The following is a 20,455-nucleotide window of genomic DNA, read 5'->3' as shown; positions in this document are numbered from 1 at the left end:
CAAAGCTCATGGTGGGAGCTGAGCCCTGCTGGCCCTTGGGCCCCCACCTTAGCTGCCCTGTTACTCGCATGCGGCTAGTGCAGGAGCGTTTCCCAAGTAGGCATGGCCGCTGTGTGCGAGCAGTGTCCTTGGGGACCACAGGCTGGTCCCTGAGCACCGATATTGCCTGCAAGCATGAACGCTTGTCTTGGACCAGGATGATGGGAGCTGAGCTGGTGGTGGGAGTCATGGTGGCCAGTCGTTGGTCACAGAGCAACTGGGGCTGGGGGCCAGCAGTGCTGTGTGCAAGGGGGTCACAGGGACTCGCTGCAGCATCCTGCAGCCCTGTGACAGCCTTCTTCTGTGCAGCTGGTAGGAAGTGCTGCCATTTGGCCCCCATGGCTCCGGCACGGGATTTGGAAGCTCAGCTCAAGCCTTTCTCCCCCCTGGCTCTACCCATGCCAGATCCACCCTGAGCCCGGGGCAGCTCCCTGCCTGCTGCCACCCTCCTGCCCCGCTGCCTGTGCAGCCCCCTTCTGCCGAGAGACACCCCGCAACACCACTACCTTCAGTCTTTATTGGTATAAAAGCCTTCAGCCTAAATTATATCAAAAATGGGGAGGCCTGGTTTCACAACAGATGGCTCAAAATGGTCACATAAGGGTCATAAGTTAATGGTTGCAGTAAAAAGGCTCCCAGGAAATTCCCTTTCAAGAGAACAGTAACTCAAGTGATAACGTCAGAGATAAAAGCCCCGCGGGGAAGTCAAGCCCGGCTTGGACCTGCCGAAGCCCCTGGCGAGACCCCACCGTGAGACTGTCCCCAGCCGGGGCAGTGGCCATGGGGCACAGTCCCTGTGCTGCAGCACTCCTCCTGCCCCGGCGAGTCCGGCAGGCGAAGCCAGGAGCTCCTCTCCGCGGCCCCAGCAGGGAAAGGGCAGGAAGAGCGGGACACATTCAGGTCGTCAAGAGAGAAGGCAGCAGCTCCTAGGGCACAGGAGAGCCTGGACCGACTCGGGCCTGGCCTCAAAACCAGAGCTGGCATCGGCCCCCAGCTGACGGCTCTCCCTGGGCCAGCCATGAGGCTATGAAGTCTGTTAAGGCACAACTCAAATATCTGTAAACACTGGTGCCCTCCCGGCAGGAGGGTCCTGCAAGCAATTCAAGTAAGGGTGGAAGCAAGATGGCGGCTCCCCAAGCGCCAGAGCCAGCAACTCCTCGGCCGCGGTGGCAGGTGGAGCATCCTTGGTCACCTCCTGGCTGGGGGTGGCTTCAGGGCCACCTTTGGGCGGATGCCCTGCTGAAAGACCGAGGGGGGTGTCGGTGGGGAGCGAGGGAGTGCCGGTCCGGGCCGCCCCTCGCCATGGCACGGTGCCTTGCTCTTCAGTGCCGGGAGAGGCTTGCTGGGTGGCTTCGGCTTCACCTGGCGGGAGGAGAGGAGAGACCCGAGTCCCTCGCCTGGGTGCCAAGGAGGGACCCAGAGGGGGACAGGGGGCAGAGGAAGGACCCCCCCAAGTCATCAGTTGCCTGGGCCACCCCATGGATGCGCCCTACATGTCTGGGGCTGGTCAGGTCAGGGGTGGCTGGGGGGGTGTCTGAGAGCAGCCCCCAGCTGCGGAAAGGACAGGCCACCCCGCCACGAGGTAGCGGTGGCTTTCGGAGGGGTGGTTACCTGCGGGGGCCGTCCTGGAGAGGCTGGAGATGTCACCTGGGGGACTGGTGCCGGCGGCTGCAGGGTCAGCAAAAACCAGGGTGAGGGGCCGCCCGCCCTCCCACACTGCGAAGGCTGCCCCGCACCGGGGCTCTCTTCAGCTCCCTTACCTGCGGGGCCGGGCGGCAGGGCCCGAGGGGCCTGGCGTCCTGCGGGGCTGCCGTGCTGCTGAGCAGGTTGGGGTGGCCGATGTCATGGCGGGACAGCTGGCGGCGGGGGGGTCGCGTCCGGCTGCCCTCCTGGAAGAGCGGGTTGGCGAGGCCGGCAGCAGGCCCGCTGGATGTCCTTCTGTGGGGCACAGGGACAATGGGGGGCTGCTCCAGGCACACTCTGAGCTCAGCCTGTGCAGCCACGGCTCAACCCCTCCATGGGGCAAAGGAGTCGGGAATTACCCTTTCTGGAAGTGCCTCATCCCCTTGCCTCTGAGGAGCACAATGCCACTGCCGACCAGGATGCCGGAGAGCGCCAGCACGGCCAGCACAGCCACCAAGACCACGCTGCTGCTCCCTGTGGAGACCCAGTCAACATCGGGATGGGCACCCCCACACCGGGGATGTCCCGGGGGGAGCAGCGCCTACCGGCACCACGGCAGGGTGCCGACTCCCTCCCCAGGCTCCCTCCCCAGCACCTGCATCAGGCCAAGGGAGCCAGTGCTGGCCACGCACAGGGCTGCCGTACCTGCCACCATCCCCGAAATCTTCTGCTCGCAGTAGGGCGCTGCCCAGCCCGGCTCGCAGTGACACTCCCGCTTGTGGTTGCACACCTGAGATGAAGGAGGAAAGCGTCAGGGTGGTGGACAAACCGTAGGGGCCCGGACTGCTGCCTGGGCCCCACGACTGCTCTGGGAGAGGACAATCCCACAGCGTACCCCGTGGTTGTTGCACTTGGCTGAGCAGTTCTTGTTGCCGTAGACCAGGAGGTTCTGGCAGCGCCCGGCGTAGCAGACCTGGGGGCAGGCAGGGGGGCTCTGAGGCTGCCCCGGATCCCCATGGGCAGCGGTCACCCCCGCCTCTGCCACCCCAGCGTAGCAGCCAGCACACTCACCATATCCTCTCCACACTTGGCACCGGTGGGCACCAGCCTGAGCTTGGCCACCACCTCGTTGGCGTCGTTGCTGGCGATGACCGCCTTGCACTTGAAGCGGCCGAAGAAGAGGGAGTAGGAGCCACTGCCGAGGATGGGGCTGGTGTTGTCGCTCAGGCACAGCAGCGTGCCGCACTTCACATCCCTGTGGGAGAAGCAGCCATGAGCACCAGCAGCAAGGGTGGCACGGGGCTGGGGAGCTTCACTCGCCCCTGCAGTGCTGTCGCTGGACATGGACACCACCCCCACCACCACCCCCCCTCCCCAGCTCCTTACTTGGGGCTGCAGGGCCGCTTCCCATACTCGGTGAGGCAGTGGAGGTGAAGGTGTTGCTCGCTGTTGTGATTAAAGCAGACATCAGGAGCCACCTGGGCCTCTGCGGGACACAGGGAAAGGGTCACGCAGAGCCAGAGCCCGCAGCAAGCCGGCGGCACCGGCACCAGTGGCCACACTTTAGGGTCAGCGGCCATAGCACCCCAGCTAGGGATGCAGGAGGGGACCACAGCTGAGTAATGCCCTGGCCCGAGGAGCCGGGGCTCCAGGCACATCACCCAGCACGTGGGGCGAGGAGGGTGGGCAGGGCGGGGGAGCCGCTACCTGCACCCCAGAGCGTGCGGCACTGCTCGCCATGCGAGGGGCAGGCCCCGTTGTAGCAGTAGCCGTTGCCATTCTGGCAGGGGATGCCATTTTCCTGGAAGACGTCCTCCGGGCACTCAGCGCTGAGGCCAGTGCAGTGCTCGGGCAGGTCGCAGTCATTCTTGCTGGCCCGGCAGAGCGCACCGGCAGCCTTCACCTGCACAGAAAAGGGAATGATGGCACTGCCTTGATGCTTTTGCATCCTCAGATCCATGGCCCAGCAGCACCCTGGTCTTCAAAACATCTCCCAGCACCCCACAGATCCAGACACAGCAGCTCGTGCTGCTCTGGCACAAAAACATTTGCTATTGACTGAGCTTCTGCACAGGACGGAGACACCATCAGGCCTCAGACTGGGTCTTCCCATAGTTAAATCTCTCCCTGCAGGCAACACCTTGTGCTTTGCTTTTAGTCTGGACTTGTCCCGGGGTCCTCTTCCAGCCCTGTCTCTTCACATCAAGGCATGTCTTATGCCCGTGTGCAGGAACCAATGCATGTAACTCTTAACTTTCTCTTGGATGAATGGAGCAGGTTGGTTTCCTGGACCAGAAATGGGCCACCTCGATCTCTTCTGAACACTGCCCAGTTCTTCAACACCTTTCATCCTGCACCTAACCTAACAGAGCCAGGGGACCTGGGCTCCAGGATGCCAGAAACAGAGGCTGCTTCACCTTCCCAATCACTTCCCACCCAAGATGCTGACTGTCCATGCAGTGAGAGCATCGAACGGAAAGCGTGATTCCCCCCCAAACCATTGGGTGCGTTTGGCTCTGGGCAGGCTGCTACAGAGGTCCTTCAGGCTCCCCAGTGGGCTATGGACACACCTTGCCTCTACTGGGAAGCTCCGGAGGAGCCCAGGGCAGGACTGCGCACCCTCCAGCTCCCTTCCCTGCCAAGCTGGTCCCCCCCACCGGCAGCAGTACCTTGCAGTCCTGGCAGCAGTCCCCCCGGGCGCACTCAGCTCCCTCTCTCAGCTGGCAAGTGGTGGCGTTGCAGCAGCGGTCAGAGCACTCCTGCGAGACAGGGAGGGACTGAAACCTTCCTGAAAGCCCCCCAAAGATCCTTTCCTTCCTTTCTGAGGGAATCCAGTTGCCACATCACGGGTGCCAACAGCAGTATAGCCACCACGGGCTGAACCAGTGGGGCAAAACCACAGCATCATCCAGGTGTGAACCATTCCTGCCGCCTCTTTACCTCGGTTACCAACACCAAACCAAAGGACCCGAAGAGATTTTTTTTCAGAAGATGGGGCCTGACCTGGGCCCCGGCTCTCTGGTAGCACCCTTTGCACATCTCCAGGAAGGAGAAAACAGGAGGATCTCTGTGCTCTCTGCATCGGGGGAGCATCCCTTCAGGTCCCAGAGCAGGGCTGTGACCCAGGGATTTATCCCAGAGACATCGCTTGGCCGTTTGCCTCAAATCTCCCCCCTGCGATGCTGCGGATGAGGAAAAGCTGAGCATGGCTCTTGAAAGGACAGCATGCCATGATGTCCCCCTCCTTGGATCACCTCTTTGGAGGATATGCTGGGGGGGGTGTCCATCTTTCCTAGGCATGCTAAAATCACAGCCAGCTACATGAAAGGGGAGCACACATCCAAGTCATTAAGGAATATCCTCCGCAAGTTATTTTTCGGCAGAAGCATCAGGAACATAAGGAGGATGAGTCTTGCAAAGCACAATGTCCAGGGAAGAGGCTTGCACGACCTTTTCCAAGGTCTCAGGTCCCTGCCACCCACTCTCCTTCCCAGGCTCTCAGAGAGCGTCCCTACCTCCGGCGTGCCACAGTCGCACTGCTCTCCCCGCTCCACAAACTGGTTCCCGCACACAGGCCCCCCGTACAGTTCATCCGCCCTGGGGACGTTCAGCAGGCAGCTGGTCCTGGGGTCCCCGAGGAACTGCCACATGTCCTGCTCGCTGCAGCGGCTGAAGAGCTTGGGGTAAACCAAGCTGAAGGGGCACAAAAACAGGCAGTCGTGAGCAGAGATGAGAGCCCGAGGGCCCTCACACCCACCAGCCCAGGGAGAAGTTGGAGGGCCACCAGCAGACTCAAAGGCACCAACAGACCTTTGAAGTGCAGCTTCAAGTGGATTGTCCACCCAGACCTGACCATCTCACGGGCTTCACCCCATCAGGACAGTGACGGAGGACACCTCAAAATACTTGCTGCCCTTTCTCCTTCACTCACCCAACACTCGCCGCCATGACACATCCTCCATCAGCTTTGGGGACAGGACAGCGGCAGCCAGCAACATCTTCATCATGAGACATCCCCAGGTTGTGCCCCATCTCGTGAGCCATGGTGGACGCAGCGCCGATAGGATTCATGCTGTGGTCCTGTGGGACAAGAAGCGCAGTGTCGTTCAAATGCTCTCTGCAGCGTCTCCACGGGGACCACTGGGGCTCTTCAACCGCTCAGTGCAAGGTCTTGCTGCTGTCTGCAATTCGTTCCCTAATGCTGCCATGCTGAGGTAAAGGAAGACAAAAGCTGGACTTGGTCCCGTGGCCCCTGAAGACCTCCAGACGGGCTCTCAGGGGTGTAAGTGAGCTTAGATATAGTGGCTACCCTGAAACAATGCTTTGTGGTGGTTCTGGACAGCCGCAGGTCCCATGGCTGACCGCTCCCGCTCCAGCAAAGGATGCCTGCCTGGGGAGGGATGAGGAGCGCAGCCAGGATGGCCGAGGAGCAATTGCAAACCAAGTCCCAGCCACCTGACAGGTGGTGGGAGAAGCTCTGTGTCCAGAGAGCTGCTCTGGGAGGTTCTTCAGGGCTCAGGTATATCAGAGCCCTCTGCAGGCCCCCAGCTGGGTTTCCACAGCTACCCTTCCCCTGCGGCCCCGACACCTCTCTGGGGGTCAGTCGCTCAAGGATCGGAGATGCCAGGGACCAGATCCAGCCCTAAGGCTGCAGAGGGGGAAAGCTGGAGACCAGTGGAGGAGAGACCTGCTCTGGAAAACACAATGCAGGGAGCGCAGACCGTGGGACCGCTGCTGCCCTCCCGGCACATGCCCGGGCAGCGGGACCCACCTGGTTGACACCGCCCGAGTCCCTGGTGCACATCACAAGCTTCTTGGCGAGCCCTACGGTTGTGCCGTGGAAGTCTATGCCCCTGTGGGATTGAGATGCTACCATGGCCATGCGGCCTGGGCGACAGCAGGGCTGCAAGGATGGCGAGGTGGTGGCCCCCCGTCCTTACGTGATCAGCTGGGCGTTGTCGTGTGGCTTCCTCCGCAGCAGCTCTGCCTCCCGCCAGTGGAGGAAGTTGTCCAGTGTCACCTCCGGGTTGGGACTGACCACGATTTTGTCCTTGTGGCTCCACACCTCCAAGCCGATCAAGGCCACGCGCAGGTGAAGAGGCTGATAAAGCTGGGGCAGGAGATAGCCCGGAGGGAGTGCTTGGATTTGAGCTCCACAAGCAGAGGGAAGGTCCCACCTCCCCTGGGGAACCACAACCAAGCCCAGGACCCCACCTCACTGTGCAATGTCAGCTCTGTCACCCCCTCGATAAATAACACAAGCTGGGGTGACCACGTAGACAGGGTTTACCCTGGGACCTCTGGGCTCCCTCTTGGCCGGTGAAGGCTGGGATGCTGCTCCCATGCTGCCAGCCAAAGAGTGAGGCTGAAGCAAGGCAAGCAGAAACCCCACCTTGGTGTACTGCATCCATCACCCTCCCCTCGTTAGCACCCGCTCCAACTTGAGAGTGACTGTGGGACGTGCTCCCGGGGGTTACGAGAAGAAATTTCTCCCCTCTTCCCTTATGAGAGAGCTGGGAGGCAGCCGTCCCGTGCTCCCGAGGACCCAGGGCTGAGCTGCTTGTCATGTCTACTTTGCACACCCCATTGGCCAAGGGAGTTGGTCACCCTGTGGCAGCCCACCTGCGGGCTTGAGATCAGCTCCAGCTCCATCACCCTACCCACGCCAATCTCCCCGCTGCCTCGTTCATGCCTGTGCTGGCACTGCGGGGCACGTGTGGGAGCCGGGAGGGCAGATCCAGACCCCTGGGCTCACCTTGTCAACGTGGTTCACGATTTCCTTCATGCGGTTCTGCACTGTGCGCAAGTCCTTGTGTTTCCTGAACTACGGGGAGGACACAGAGAGATTTCCAGGCTGGCTTCGACCTCCTCGCTGCAGTGGATAACAGCAAAAACGCAGGCACCAGCTTGCCCCCCACCCCGCTTACCTCCTCGTTGTCCACAACCAGGACCAGCTCCACGTATCGGGGACCTTTGTGTAACGGAGCTGATTTCTGGAAGGGAAGAGGAAAGTGAGCGCAAAGAGGGGCTCAGCTCTGCAGCTTGCCGAGCCCTGTGGTTGACCCTCCTGTGGGATGTGTTGGATCCTGGGGCATCTTCCAATGTTATTCAAGGCTAGCAGGTCTTCTAGCTCTGCTTTCTGATGTTACTTTGCTGGGTGTTTCAGACATCTTCCAACATACAAGGAAAAACCCAAGCCTGCTACTGGGATAAGGCACGAGAGAGGCTCTGCAGGCATCAAGGAGCTCATGGGGTAGGAGGATGCTCCTGCTAATGGCACAGGATCTGAGGACTTGTCCCCACCAGGAGCTAGGCCACTGGGAGCAACCCGTGTTTGGGTACCCGGCCAACAACGCATGGGAGAGGAACATCTCCAAGAGATGCGGTATGGCCCCACTCCTCTCCTGGACTTCACAGGACCTAGGCTCTTGCAAACTCAGCTACAGCAAGGAGAAGCAATGCAATCCTTAACCCAGCGGTAGAGCTTCATCGCCGCAGGAATCTTCGGTTCGTGGTCATATTCCAGCGTGGCACCGGACTCTTGGCACGTGCCGCGCTTCCCCCGCAGGTGAGCCGCTCTGTACACTGCGTGCCGGCCAGCCGCATCCTCCTCCAGGGGCTCCAGCAGGAAGGTGGTCTCATTCACCCGGAAAAACCCACTGCCAAGAGAGAGGGTGGGCATCAGGTTGGGGAGATATCTGGCAGGACACGGACAGACCCTACGTGCACCCCTGCAAGTGCCTGTGGTACAAAATATAGCTGCCAAATCCCAGCTAGGAAACCACGCTACCCCTTCATGGCTCGCATTGGCAGCTTGGATGAGCAACAGGCCACGAGCAGGACATGACAGTCAGGTCCTTCTGGCCACGTGCATGAAACCGCACTCAATGCAAAGTCCCAAGCAGCCCTTGGGCGGTGCACGAAGGCTCACACCGCTGTGCAGAGGTACGGGGTGCAGGAGCTCACAGCAATGCAAGGGACTGGATGCCTCTTCCCTGCAACCTCGCCTGGCCCAAGAGCACATCAAGGAGGTGCTGCAGGATGGAGCTGACCTGGGGCATGCCAGGAGATGGGGAGCAAACCATGGCACGGCATCCGTGGCTGGCAGCAAGGGGAGTATCCTGTACTTTGGGCAGCAGAGATGTCCTAGGGTTCAGCAAGGAGAACTGCCCAGCACTGCCAGATCAGGTTTAACACAGCATTTCTGCTGAGCAGCTCTGGCCTTCAAGATGCTTTCTGTAAGGTGTCCCATGTGCCCTATCTGTATCGTCTTTGTCTCCTGTCCTGCCCTTGCACATCTTGTCCTCCTGCTGTACAAGGATATCAAGTGTCCCATGTGTGCACACGCTGTGCGAGCCAAGGTCTCCTCAGACAAACCCCTGCTCTCAAAGTGAGGAGATGGCTGCCACGCAGCTCACATTTGCAGGTCCCTGGGTGCTCCAGGGACCACCCATCCCCCTCACACACTCCCCTGCGAGGGACCCCTTCCTCTCTGGCTTACTCTCTTGCAATGTCTGGCTGCCAGCCGATCTTAAAAGACAGAGGACAGCAGCCACGGCAAACTGAGCAACACTGCATGGACCTGGTGGCTTGGGTTACTCTGCAAGGATGCTTTCTGCCGTTAAATGAAGGTAGGCCCAAGGCAGCTTTTGAGGAATGAGCACCAGCATGGCCAGCAGCCAGTGGGTAGAGGGAGATGCAGCTGGCCTGATGCACTGTATGCTTTTCTTTTCTTTTGGAAAGGCGCTCGGCCATCAGCTCTAGGAGCTTGGCATGGCCTGGAGGAGATGCCGGCTGCCTGCAAGCCAGTGCATCACCACGACCACACCTTTGTGCCGCTGGCTGCAGCACTCGGGGTGAGTTTGGTCCGGTCTGCCCTGGGAAGAGAGGACAGATCCAGGACAGGCTGTGCCTTGCTGCCCAGGGAGGGCACTCCTGCCCGGACCTCCTGTTGTGCTCAGGTTTCCAGTCTCATCCCATGCCATGAGGCAACCCCCCCAAAAACCGCAGGCTTAGCTGCAAAACGCCGCGCGCCTTTCCTGCTGGGCGCCGAGCCAGGGCGGTCAGCACTCCCACCGCCAGCAGGAAAAGGGATGTCTTCTTCTCTTCCGCGGGGGAAAGCTGAGCTCTCCCTCTATCAGCACAGCTCCGGCTGGCCGGGGCTTGGTCCCACCGGCTCACCGTTATGCGGCACCGCGTCCGCCAGGAGCAGCACCGTGGCATGCACCGAGGCCAGGCTCGATGCTGTCCTCCGGCCAGCCGCAGTGCCCCGGGGGAGTCGGACGTCCTACCTGAGCCCGCCACAGATGCTGATGCTCGCTGCGGAGTCGGCGTATCCTCGCACGTGGCCCTGATAAAAGCAGTGATCCTGCCGCCGAGAGAGAGGAGAGGTGTAAAGGGGGTCTGCACCAGCTGTCAGCTCAGCGGGACCCCGCAGGAGCGGGAAAACTGCTCTCCCCAGAGCCAGCCCCGTACCTGAACGTCCGGCTTCTCCGTGACCTCCGTGCCATCGGCCAAGTAGTGCGTCTCGGTGTAGTGCTGCCCCAGCAGCTCCCTGCGGGATGGGGAAGGGGCGTCAGCAGTGACCCCAGTTTTGGGGAGAGGATGGAAAGCTTTGGGGATGAGGTTGGTCAGGTTGGGCATGGTGGGTCCATGACCTCACGGGATGGGTTTGGCAAGGAGGGGAAAAAAATGCGATATTTTTCTAGCGAGGGTCTGGGCTGAGGGCTTAGATCGCCAGTGCAGTGACACCAGACCTTGGAGAACTGATGTTCACGGCAAGGGTGGGAAGCGAGCCTCCCCCTGGCCATCCCGCCGTGCCCACGCGCACTCACTTGTTCTTCTCCAGCTGCAGGAGGTAGTCCTTGCCTTCGGCACGGACGCTGTAGAGGACGCGGTCCGGGTAGATGCTCTGCATGAAAGATAGACGACATCACAGACCCACCGTCACCAGGAGCAAGAGCTACAGATGAGAGGACCTCTTGGCCCCTGTCCTGCCCAGAAAGGGGATGGGGTCTGCGTGCACCCCGCTGGAAGGCAGCTGCGGGACGGGGAGCCTGGCTGCTCACCCTGGCGGCATCCAGCAAAGACATGGGAAATCAGAAGAGAAGAAAGCAAGCATGTGGGCAATAATGCAAATCCCCGGCACATCCTGAGATAAAGAACAGGTCACCAGCAATGAAACGGAGTCAGCAAAGTCTGGTTTCCCGTGTCTGACACACGGCTGCAGATGGCCGTGCCAGAAGCTGAGGTTTCCTACTCATTAATGACAAAGCTCCTTTTCTGGAGACTGAGTTCAGCACTTACTCATGGGCTGAACCACAAAGAGCCCCAGTGCCCAACAGCTCTCATCAGCAAAGACTTCCTTATCTCTGATTGATCTAACGTGCAACGTCATGGTTAGAGAATAACCTTCTCTTGGTTCTCGACTGCTACTGAGAGTAGATTTTAGTATCACCATGTGTCAGATCCCCCAAGCATCACCCTAGTGCTGGTGGAAGGGACCTCAAGGCATCTCAGGTCCAACCTCCAGTCACTATGGCTGGGTCAGGGTGGCCGTGGCTCAGCCCAGCCGAGCCCTGAGCCCCTAGGATGGAGATGTCCCTCCAGAAGAAGTGTTTCCCTCTGGGATGCCTTGTGATCTCCACGTGCAGAGGCTGGGCCACAGACCTCCAGAAGTCCCGTCCCACCGGGGCCACTGAGAGAGACGATGATCCCTTGCGTGGTGCCCCGTATCAGGCTGCACCCTTGGCACCAGGACCTCCTCAGTCACCACCGCAGCACAGAGACCTCTCCTGAGGGCACATCCTCAGCTCTTACGGGATCCCGGGGTGGAGAGCTGAGCAGAAGGCAAAGTCAGCGTCTCCCGCAGGGCCAGCATTCCTCCTGGATGAGGTGTGCGGCCTCTCCCCGGGGAGGATGACAGCACCTGCTGTCATACAAGGGCTCAGCGCTCCCAGGGGGATGATCTGCAACCTGGCAGGAGCTGGGGCTGAGCGGAAAGTCCTGCTGACTCAGCACCAGCGGGGCCAGGTGAGAGGGTTTGCCCGTCCCTCGGTCACCCTCAATTCTACCCGGTTTGCATTTCCAATCTGAAGCAACGGGCTGCCGGCCACGAAACATCCTCTCCGCATGCCGAGCAGGTTGCAACAAGCCTGCCGGTGGCCAGACAGCCCCGGCTGCAGGCAGGGGCACTGCCGGCATGTGAGTATGCTCATGGGTCCCCGGCAAATTCTTCTCTTATGAACAGCGTCTCCCGCCTGACGTGGCCGTCCCGTCCCATGTCCACCGACAAAGCAATGCTTTGTTATTGTTGGCAGCGCCAGAGGCAGAAGAGGTCTTAAGAAATGGCAGGAAAGCACTTGGAAGGGGGTGGTGGGTCAGGGACTGTCTCTTGGAGACAACCGCAGGGCAAGTTTAAAAAAAAAAAAGCCTGATAAAGCTTCTCTGAATCACCTCCTTCCTTATTAGCATGGGCTTTGCAAGGCTCCAGATGGGAAGGCTTTGAAAGCGCAGGCAGCTCAGCCCTTCCCCTGCCCGAGCCCTGCTAACCCCGTGACCGTGCTGAGCAAGCAAAGCAGAGCTGTGGCCACAGCGCACAGAAAGGAGGGATTTCTTCCAGCTGGTCTTAGTAAAAGAGACCCAGAGAGCTTGCAGAGGATCGAGACGGGATGCCACCGTCCCACCTCAGCACAGGGTATTTCTTCCCTGGGTGGGAAGAGGTGACAGGTCTCGCTAGGCCAGTAGGGATGGGGCTCATTGTACCGTGCCATGTATGAGAGGAGCTGCAGCACAAGAGAAGAGGAAAAGAAGGCAGGTCGCTAGGCCACCACCGTCCCTTGCTCCTGCTCCATCCGGCCTCACCGCTTGCTCTGCAATGTCCTGCTGCTTCCTGCAGAGCCCCGGGCTGGGCCAGCAGGAGCTTGGCTATCTAAATCCAGCAAAGGACTTGCCTCTGTGCACCAACTGGCTCTGGGCCGCGGTGGGGGAGATCAGCGGGGATGTGCAAGCCCAGGTGCGCTGGGGGCGAAGCCAGCAGCTTGCAACACCAGGTCTTACACGGGCTGGAAACCACCCTCCCGTTTCAATACAGCTCTTTGAAATGCTGGAGCGTGGGGATGAGAGGGATGTCACTTCTGCAATCAAGAGCATGCAACTATAAATCTTTTTGAAGGCCCTTCTTGCTCTTTTTTCAGGTCCCCTTCCATGAAGGACCCAGGTTTGCCACACGCCCTGTCGTGCCCCTGCTAAGAAGACCATGGCCTGTGGGAAGGCTGGCATCCCAGGAGATCCTGTGCTGCAGGACCCAGGTCTCCACCCTGCCTGCAGGACTGAACATTTTGATTTAAGCAAAGCCAGAGGGGAGCTGGTCTGCTTCAAACCTCACCTGGCAGATGCTCTGCTGGACCAACCCCATGTGTCCCAACTGCTCTGACCCAGGAACCAGCTCTTGGCCCATGCCCATCGCAGCCAGAGACTGCTAATGCAAAGCCACAGGAGGAGCTGGCATAGAAAACGCCTGTCCAGCTACCTGTCTCCACTTCAAAGAGGGGCTTGGTGGTGGCCAAGCCTTGCTGAGAACCTCTTCCCCACCAAGGTTACCGGGAGAGCAAGCCCGACTTTTGCCCAAGAGGAGGAAAACGGCTTGAAAGGCAGACGACCTCATACCCTCCACACAGCAGGTTTGGGAGGTCCAAGGACCACCCAATCCAAGACCAAATCCAGTTGCCACCCAGCAGACACCACCCATGGCTGTCCCAAAGTACACAGCTCAAGGCAGATGTCTTCTCCAGTGCCGTGGAAAGCAGAAGGACCCTGAGATGGGTGAGCTCCTCTTTCCGGGGGGATTGGTGCAGAGCCGCCTGGCACTCCCGGCACAGATGGTGTCTCTAAATAGCCTGGGGAATGTTTATCTCGTGGACAAGTTTAGGTTTCTAGAGCAGAGAAAACAGATGCTTTTGGGGAGTGTTTTTGAAGCTACTTTATCAGAAAGCGTTTGAATCACAGACGAATGTGCTGTATGAAGAGTTTACTAGGAAAGAAATGTCCCCAGCCCCTCCATCTCATCAGGTGCTAAAGTCAGTGCTTTTCAGTCCTAGAAAATGAATCCACGTATTTGGCTGAATTTCACTTTAAGGCAATGAAGAAAGCATCTTTGAGGTCAAGGCCATCATCCTATGGATGTCACTCCCCGAGCACTCAAAACTCCTGAGTCAAACCCCATTCCTTCCCCCAAATTACAAGGTTTCCCAAGAAAAATAACACTGGCTTGCTTTCATGTGGATTTCTGCAACTTTCTGATACTTATTTCCCTGTCCCAAAGGACAAAAAAACCCACGCACTTCAGCAAACACAGCAAGAAAAGTGCTTACAGCTCAACGAGGCTTTGCAAATCCCTCCTTAAGCAAAGACCAGATGTCACAAGATCACTGCAAGGCTGCAAGAGGTGGCACCGCTGGGTAACGTCTCCGAAGAAAGCATTGGAGAAAGCAGCCCTCCCTCTCCAAGAGTCCACCCTGCTATCTGCAGTTCCTATTTTGACCCAAAACAGTCCAGGAAAGCTGATCTGATCAACTGCTTCAAGATCTCCACCCTCTGGGATGGAAGCAATGCAAGAAAATGTGCACCAGGTCATTCTTCCGGCACAGGGCTAAGGGGGCCCAGCTCCAAGACCAGTGGTGGGCCAAGGGGGTCCGGCTCCGAGCCCAGTGGTGGGCCAAGGGCCAAGGGGATCCGGCTCCGAGCCCAGCGGTGGGCCAAGGGGGTCCAGCTCCAAGCCCAACGGTGGGCCAAGGAGATCCGGCTCCAAGGCCAGTGGTGGGCCAAGGGGGTCCGGCTCCGAGCCCAGTGGTGGACCAAGGGGGTCTGGCTCCGAGTCCAGTGGTGGGCCAAGGGCCAAGGGGATCCAGCTCCGAGCCCAGTGGTGGGCCAAGGGGGTCCAGCTCTGAGCCCAGTGGTGGGCCAAGGAGATCCAGCTCCAAGCCCAGTGGTGGGCCAAGGGGGTCCGGCTCCGAGCCCAGTGGTGGGCCAAGGGCCAAGGGGATCCGGCTCCGAGCCCAGCCGTGGGCCAAGGGGGTCCAGCTCCAAGCCCAGCGGTGGGCCAAGGAGATCCAGCTCCAAGCCCAGCGGTGGGCCAAGGGGGTCTGGCTCTGAGCCCAGCGGTGCGCCAAGGGGGTCCGGCTCTGAGCCCAGTGGTGGGCCAAGGGGGTCCAGCTCCGAGCCCAGTGGTGGGCCAAGGGGGTCCGGCTCCGAGCCCAGTGGTGGGCCAAGGGCCAAGGGGGTCCAGCTCCGAGCCCAGCAGTGAGCCAAGGAGATCCAGCTCCAAGGCCAGTGGTGGGCCAAGGGGTCCAGGCTCCGAGCCCAGCGGTGGGCCAAGGGTCTCTGCTGATTGCGACACCCTTCCCGGACTCCCTGCAAGGCAGCGAGGGCGGCTGTGCGGAGCCGGTATTTGGGAGGCGACGCTACTCACCGGTGGCACAGGAAGGTCCCTCTTCCCCCGAGGTGCCGGCACCTTGCGCGGCATCACCGTCTCATACTTCTCGACATGGGCAAGCTTCTCCTCCAGCCTGGCAGTGACGCCTGGGAAAAGTCAAAGGGCTTTGAGCCGGGATGCCCAGAAACAACCGAGTCAGGGGATAACGGAAGCAGCCAATTTGAAGGCGCAGGGATGAGCCAAAACAGCAAGTCCTGAAATACCTGCTGGGAATGCAACTCCCTGACGGGCTCCAGGGATGCTCCAGCCCCCCCAGCCCCGGCGCCCACCGAGCGCTCAGCATCACCGATGGGCGAGCAGGTCCCTTCAAAGCTGGAAAACCCTGCTGAGACCCTGGTGCGTAAATAAAGATGGAGGTTTTTCAGCTCCCCATCTTGATGCCACAGTTTGTGACTTGGCATCTGGCATCTGCCGGGGGTTGTGTTTTGGAGAACGGCTCGTGTCTGGGCTGGCTCAGCCCTCCTCCCATCCTCTTTTTTTGATGTCAGAAGGGAGACATTATTTTTGCCATAAACCCTTCGCCTTCCCCGGGAGTCCAGAACTGGGAGCTCTGGCCGCAGCCGTGCCCATGCTCCCGGGGTCAGACAGGGCCAGCGGAGCCCACGGCGAGGCGGTGGCAGTGCCGGGCGCTCCGTCTGCGGGTGCCTGGCGGCCCTCGCCCACAGCACCCGAGCGGGAGCCAGGAGCCTCATCACCACCCCCTCGGCCGGCTGAGTCACCAGTTCCCCCCCCCCCCGCCAGCACGCTGCAGGCTGGCGGTGACAAATTTCCCCTCGCTCGCAGGAGCCTCCTTGCCGAGGTGCCTTTACATAATGGCAGGCGCCCCATCTGCACGGGGTGGCACGGCGGGGCGGAGGGCGGAGGTCACCGAAAGCATCCTTCTGCGGTGGGGCCGGCTGCGAGCGGAACCGGCCGTGGGAGGCCAGCCTGGTCCTCAAAGCCCGTTTCTCCATCCTTGGCCCTCGAGTGAGCTCGGGGAGGCGATGCCAGCCGTGCCCACCTAATGCCCCGGTGACCGCAGGGCTCAGCCTGGCAGGCGAAGCAGCCGAAACCTTGCCGAGCTGTGACCCGTCCCAACGAGCCACCCCACGCCCAGCTCCCGCTTTGCGCATCCCCTCCCGTGCCGCTTCCCACGCATCCCCTTAACTCTCGTGGGGAAAAGCATCCATCCCCCCCCCCCCACTCCCCCACACCCCCCCACCCCGCCCCCGGTACCTCCAACCCTGCCCCACAGCAGAAGACCCCCGGGGGAGCCGGGCTTTTACCCCGCGCCCCCAAAACTTCACGCCCGTCCCGTCGGCGGAGCACGGCTGCCTGCCCTGCCCGGGGAGGGGGGGGAACCCACGCCCGCCCGCCCCACGCTCACCGTGGACCAGCAGCAGCAACAGCAGCAGCAGCAGCAGCAGCAGCAAGAGCCGGCGGAGCGGGACGAACGCCGGGGCCATGGCTCGGAGGTGCCCGCTGTGCCCGGCCCCAAGCGCCGCCGCGCCGCGCCGCGCCGCGCCGCGCCGGCAGCCCCCGCCCGCCGTGACTCACCGCCACTCGCGGGACGGGGACGGGGACGGGGCGGGACGGGGCGGGGATGGGAGAGGCGGGGAGCGGGGGGGCGGCGCGGGGCCGTGGGGGTATCGGGGGGTGGGGGGGTGGGTGTCCGTGGGGCGTTGGGGAGGGTCCACGGGGGCATCGGAGGGGTTCGTGAGGCATTGGGGGGGGGGGGGGGGGGGGGGGGGGGGGGGTCAATAGAGCCTTGGGGACTGTCCGTGGGGCATCGGGGAGTGGCCGTGAGCCGTTGGGGAGGGTCCACGGAGTGTTGGGGAGGGTCCACGGGGCATTGAGGGGGGTCCGTGGGGCATTGAGGGGGTCCGTGGGGCGTGGGGAAGGGTTTGTGGGGTATCAGAGGGTGTGCGTGTGGCATCGGGGGGTGGGGGGGGGGACACACACGGGGTCCGAGTGGCACTGGGGACTGTCTGTGTGGCTTCAGGGAGAGTCCAAGGGGCATCGGGGAGGGTCCACAGCCCCTAGGGGCATGTCCCGGGGTCCGCAGGGCATTGAGGGGGTGACAGCAGGGCATCGAGGGTGGCAGGGAGCACTGGGAAGCTCCGGCTGGCTCTGAGGTGGTGGAGGGGCTGGGGGTGGCTGGGCTGCCACAGGAGGCAGTGGGGCTGGGAGTGTCCGGTGGGGCACCGGGGACTGTCTGTGGGGTATGGAGGGGGCGTCCATGGGGCACTGGGGGAGATGCCCATGGGGCACTGGGGGAGATGCCCATCGGGCACTGGAAGTGCCCGCCTGGCTCTAAGGTGACAGAGGGGCTGGAGGGGCTGGGGACATTGAGTAGTGTCCATTGGACATGAAGGGGGTGTCTGTGGGGCACTGGGGTGGCCCTTGAGGTGATGCAGGAGCTGAGGGTGGCTGGACTGGCAGAGGGCAGCAGTGGGACTGGGGAGGCATTGGGGGGGTGTCGGTGGGGCATTGAGATGGTGGAGCACTGAGATGATGGAGGGGCTGGGGTCACCATGGGGGGCTGAGCTGTCACGGGGCCTGGGGGGACTGGGGGACATCAGGGCACTGGGGACCCTCCCTGATCCCAAAGGATCAGTGGAGCTGGGACCACCATGTGGGGCTGAGCTGGGAGGTGCACCGCACTCCTGAGCTCTCCGCTCTGCCACGGAGCTGCCTGCTGTTTCCCCCTTGTCCACAGAACATCCCAGGTTGGAAGGACCTCTGGAGACCGTCTGGTCCGACCTGTCGCGGGGAAGGGAGCCTGGATGAGGTTATCTCACACCCTGACCAGCCACATCTTGAAACCCTCCAGCGATGGGGACTCCACCATGTCCCTGGGGAGGTTGCTCCAGCGAGTAGTTGTTCTCACTGTAACGTATTTCTTAGGTTGAGATGAAACCTCTCCCGGCGCAACCCATTGCCCCTTGTCTTTTCCGTGTGGCAACTTGTGAAGAGAGAACCCCCTCCTGCAAACTGATTTTTTATACTTTGTTGGTTTTCGGGCCAGGACCAGCCAGGAAACACCACATTTAACTTTTGCGTTCAACAAAAGAGGGGGTCGGACACCGAATTCGGCTGTCGCAGAGCTCCGTCACCGGGGACAAGCTTCCTTCAAAACAGCACAGAAACCACCGCAGCCAGGCGCTGCTCCAGTGTCTTTTATCAGACCCAAACTCCGCTTTTCTGTAATTCCCTCCTAAACAGACAAGTTTATTAAAAAACAAATAAAAATTAAAGCTCCGTGCTTTCACCTTCGGCATTCCTATTCATGTCTGGTCATAACTACCTAAATATCTCCAGTAGAGTTGTCCCCACCACGATGGCAACCCTTGCAAGGTGCGCAGAGCTGAGCTGGCCTTGAAGGAGCTACCGGCCAACCCACGGTCTATGAAGCACAGCGAATAACCCGGCTGGCCGGGGAGACACAGAGCAGCCAAATTGCAACTCTGGGCAAGGAGGTACCCGACTGCCGTGCCGTGGGACGTGGGGCTACTGGCTTCAGACTCAAGGACTTTTTCTAGCCCCTCTCCTGGCACCTCCTGGCTTCTGGAGAGGGGAGAAGACACACATCTACCTCCTGCTCGGGGCTGGCAGTACGGCGTCTGGCCCAGACCGAGGTCTGCTCTCGGCGAGGAGTGGGTAGATCTATGTGGAGATCTGTCCAAGCACCCCAAGCTTTTAAAGTAACTGCTCAGCCAGCTGGGCGTCCACACGCGGGCCACAAGTTTTGGGTAACTGAAGTTACGTCTTGATGTGCTCTCCTGCGAACAGCAGGAGCCAAAGCCTGGCGTGACGCTGCCCCACCAGCATCACCACCTCCGCCCGGGGCAGGCGTTGCGAGGGGGCCGCATCCAGCTAGCGGGCTGTCGGTATGGGGTGCGACAAGCAGGGGGGACCCGGCCCTGGGGTGTAGGTGACCTCCCGGGGGCTTTCTCGCTCAGGTGTGGACCTGCGGGTGGCAGGGAGCAGGACGGGATCCCGTAGAGGTAGAGCACCCACGCCTCCCATAGAAGGGGTGTGCAAGGAGGGGCACCCCCTTCCAGGAGAGGGGTGCCTCGCCCCCGCTAAAAGCTGCGAGAGGGGTGCACGTAACTGCCTGCATGCGTGCACATGCGGGTGCGAGCGGGATTTCTCGGGGTTACTCATAGACGGGTGCTTAGAAATCTGCTGTTGATTTTAAAAATTAACATTTCAGAAACACCTATTACTTCCGCCGAGACTCAATGCTTGCTGGTTAATTACGTGTTATTAATCTATAAACGGCTTCAATCCTGATTTAATTTAAATTGCCTGAATGGACTTTTTTCTTGCAACAGCCACTATGCTGCTCGCTGGTGTAAAAAATGTGCGTGACCACCGGTGACACAGCGAGGTGCCAGGGGCGCCTCTCAAGCCTGAGGCGTTGGGCACCGGGAGGCGAGCAGGTTCCTCCAGGGACTTGGGCCCCTCTACCTCTCCACCCTGAGCTCGAGGGAGAGGCTGTGGAGTCTGCGGATCCACAGAAACTTAATGGAAACGGCAGGTCAACTTCTCCAAGCCTCCCCGGACTGAGAGGCCACCTCGGTGCGGGGAACAGGAAACTTTCCCTTCCCCATCAACTGCCCAAGACCTTTCGCTGAAGAACCAGATGATGCTGGCTGAGGTCTCAGTCCTCAACTTCAACCTTCAGATGAAGGAATCCAGTCCTCCAGACTCAGGACTGGTGGTCTCCATCCTCTCCTTGGCTCTCTCTCCCTCTGCCAAGCTGGAGGACCGGCTTTAGGCCACCAGAGCAAAGAGAACCTGGCTCTTCCCTCCAATGCGCTCTAGAAGGTCCTTGCAGAGGAGGAGGTGAGGAAGGGCAGGTCATTAACAGGAGCACTCAGCCCTGCATCCGCAGCCCTCGCACGTCTCCCCAGGTTCACGCACTCGCCACTGAAGCCTCTGGGTCTCCGGCACATCTCTTGGTTACCACCTGGGAGACGCTTTTCTTCTCTTCCACCCTCTACCACACCCGCTCCCAAACTGGCTCAAGCAATTTTTATGACTGCACAACTCTGCAAGATACCCTGAAAGTCCTCTGCTGAGGGCTCGGCCGATACAATACGATCCCGTACCCGCTCATCAGCTCCAGACCCCATCTCGTTGGTGAGAGCAGCTGATCAGCTTCATTCCAGCAACCCCCCAGTTAGGCTCTCCTCCCAAAATAATGCTGCGTGGCAGCTGAGCAAGATCTCTGTGAGCCGGCCCAAATTTAGTCACCTAAAAGACTAATTTGCACCCTGAGTTCTGTTAACAGACAAAATAACCCTGTTTTGGGGT

General features: G+C 60.5%; 1 protein-coding gene across 1 annotated transcript; it reads right to left on the bottom strand.

Moving 5' to 3' along the window:
- Positions 1 to 543: 543 nt before the first annotated feature.
- Positions 544 to 16,599, bottom strand: ADAM8 (ADAM metallopeptidase domain 8). Its single transcript, XM_050899166.1, has 22 exons — positions 16,521 to 16,599; positions 15,131 to 15,240; positions 10,497 to 10,573; positions 10,138 to 10,216; positions 9,954 to 10,030; positions 8,135 to 8,321; positions 7,590 to 7,655; positions 7,418 to 7,486; positions 6,603 to 6,772; positions 6,434 to 6,515; positions 5,594 to 5,742; positions 5,178 to 5,355; positions 4,332 to 4,421; positions 3,370 to 3,565; positions 3,049 to 3,148; positions 2,734 to 2,917; positions 2,558 to 2,635; positions 2,368 to 2,452; positions 2,082 to 2,196; positions 1,800 to 1,977; positions 1,651 to 1,707; positions 544 to 1,401 (listed from the first exon to the last, which is right to left on the bottom strand). The coding sequence occupies exons 1-22, from the start codon at positions 16,597 to 16,599 to the stop codon at positions 1,228 to 1,230; spliced, it is 2,580 nt and encodes an 859-aa protein (XP_050755123.1). The 3' UTR covers positions 544 to 1,227.
- Between the last annotated feature and the right edge of the window lie 3,856 nt (positions 16,600 to 20,455).

Source organism: Gymnogyps californianus, chromosome 6, assembly GCF_018139145.2.
Source record: "Gymnogyps californianus isolate 813 chromosome 6, ASM1813914v2, whole genome shotgun sequence".
Taxonomy (NCBI): Eukaryota; Metazoa; Chordata; class Aves; order Accipitriformes; family Cathartidae; genus Gymnogyps; species Gymnogyps californianus.
The sequence above is the reverse complement of the archived record's forward strand: the minus strand, read 5'-3'. Positions and strand labels throughout refer to the sequence as shown.

Bases quoted from the DNA above. Each gene is read 5' to 3' on its own strand.
- ADAM8 (XM_050899166.1), bottom strand. From the start codon at position 16,599: ATGGCCCCGGCGTTCGTCCCGCTCCGCCGGCTCTTGCTGCTGCTGCTG. The intron at 10,031-10,137 runs GTACGGGGCTGG...TCTCGGCGGCAG, and splicing joins CGGAGAAGCCGGACGTTCAG to GATCACTGCTTTTATCAGGG. The intron at 7,656-8,134 runs GTTAAGGATTGC...CTTCCCTTCCAG, and splicing joins CGATGAAGCTCTACCGCTGG to AAATCAGCTCCGTTACACAA.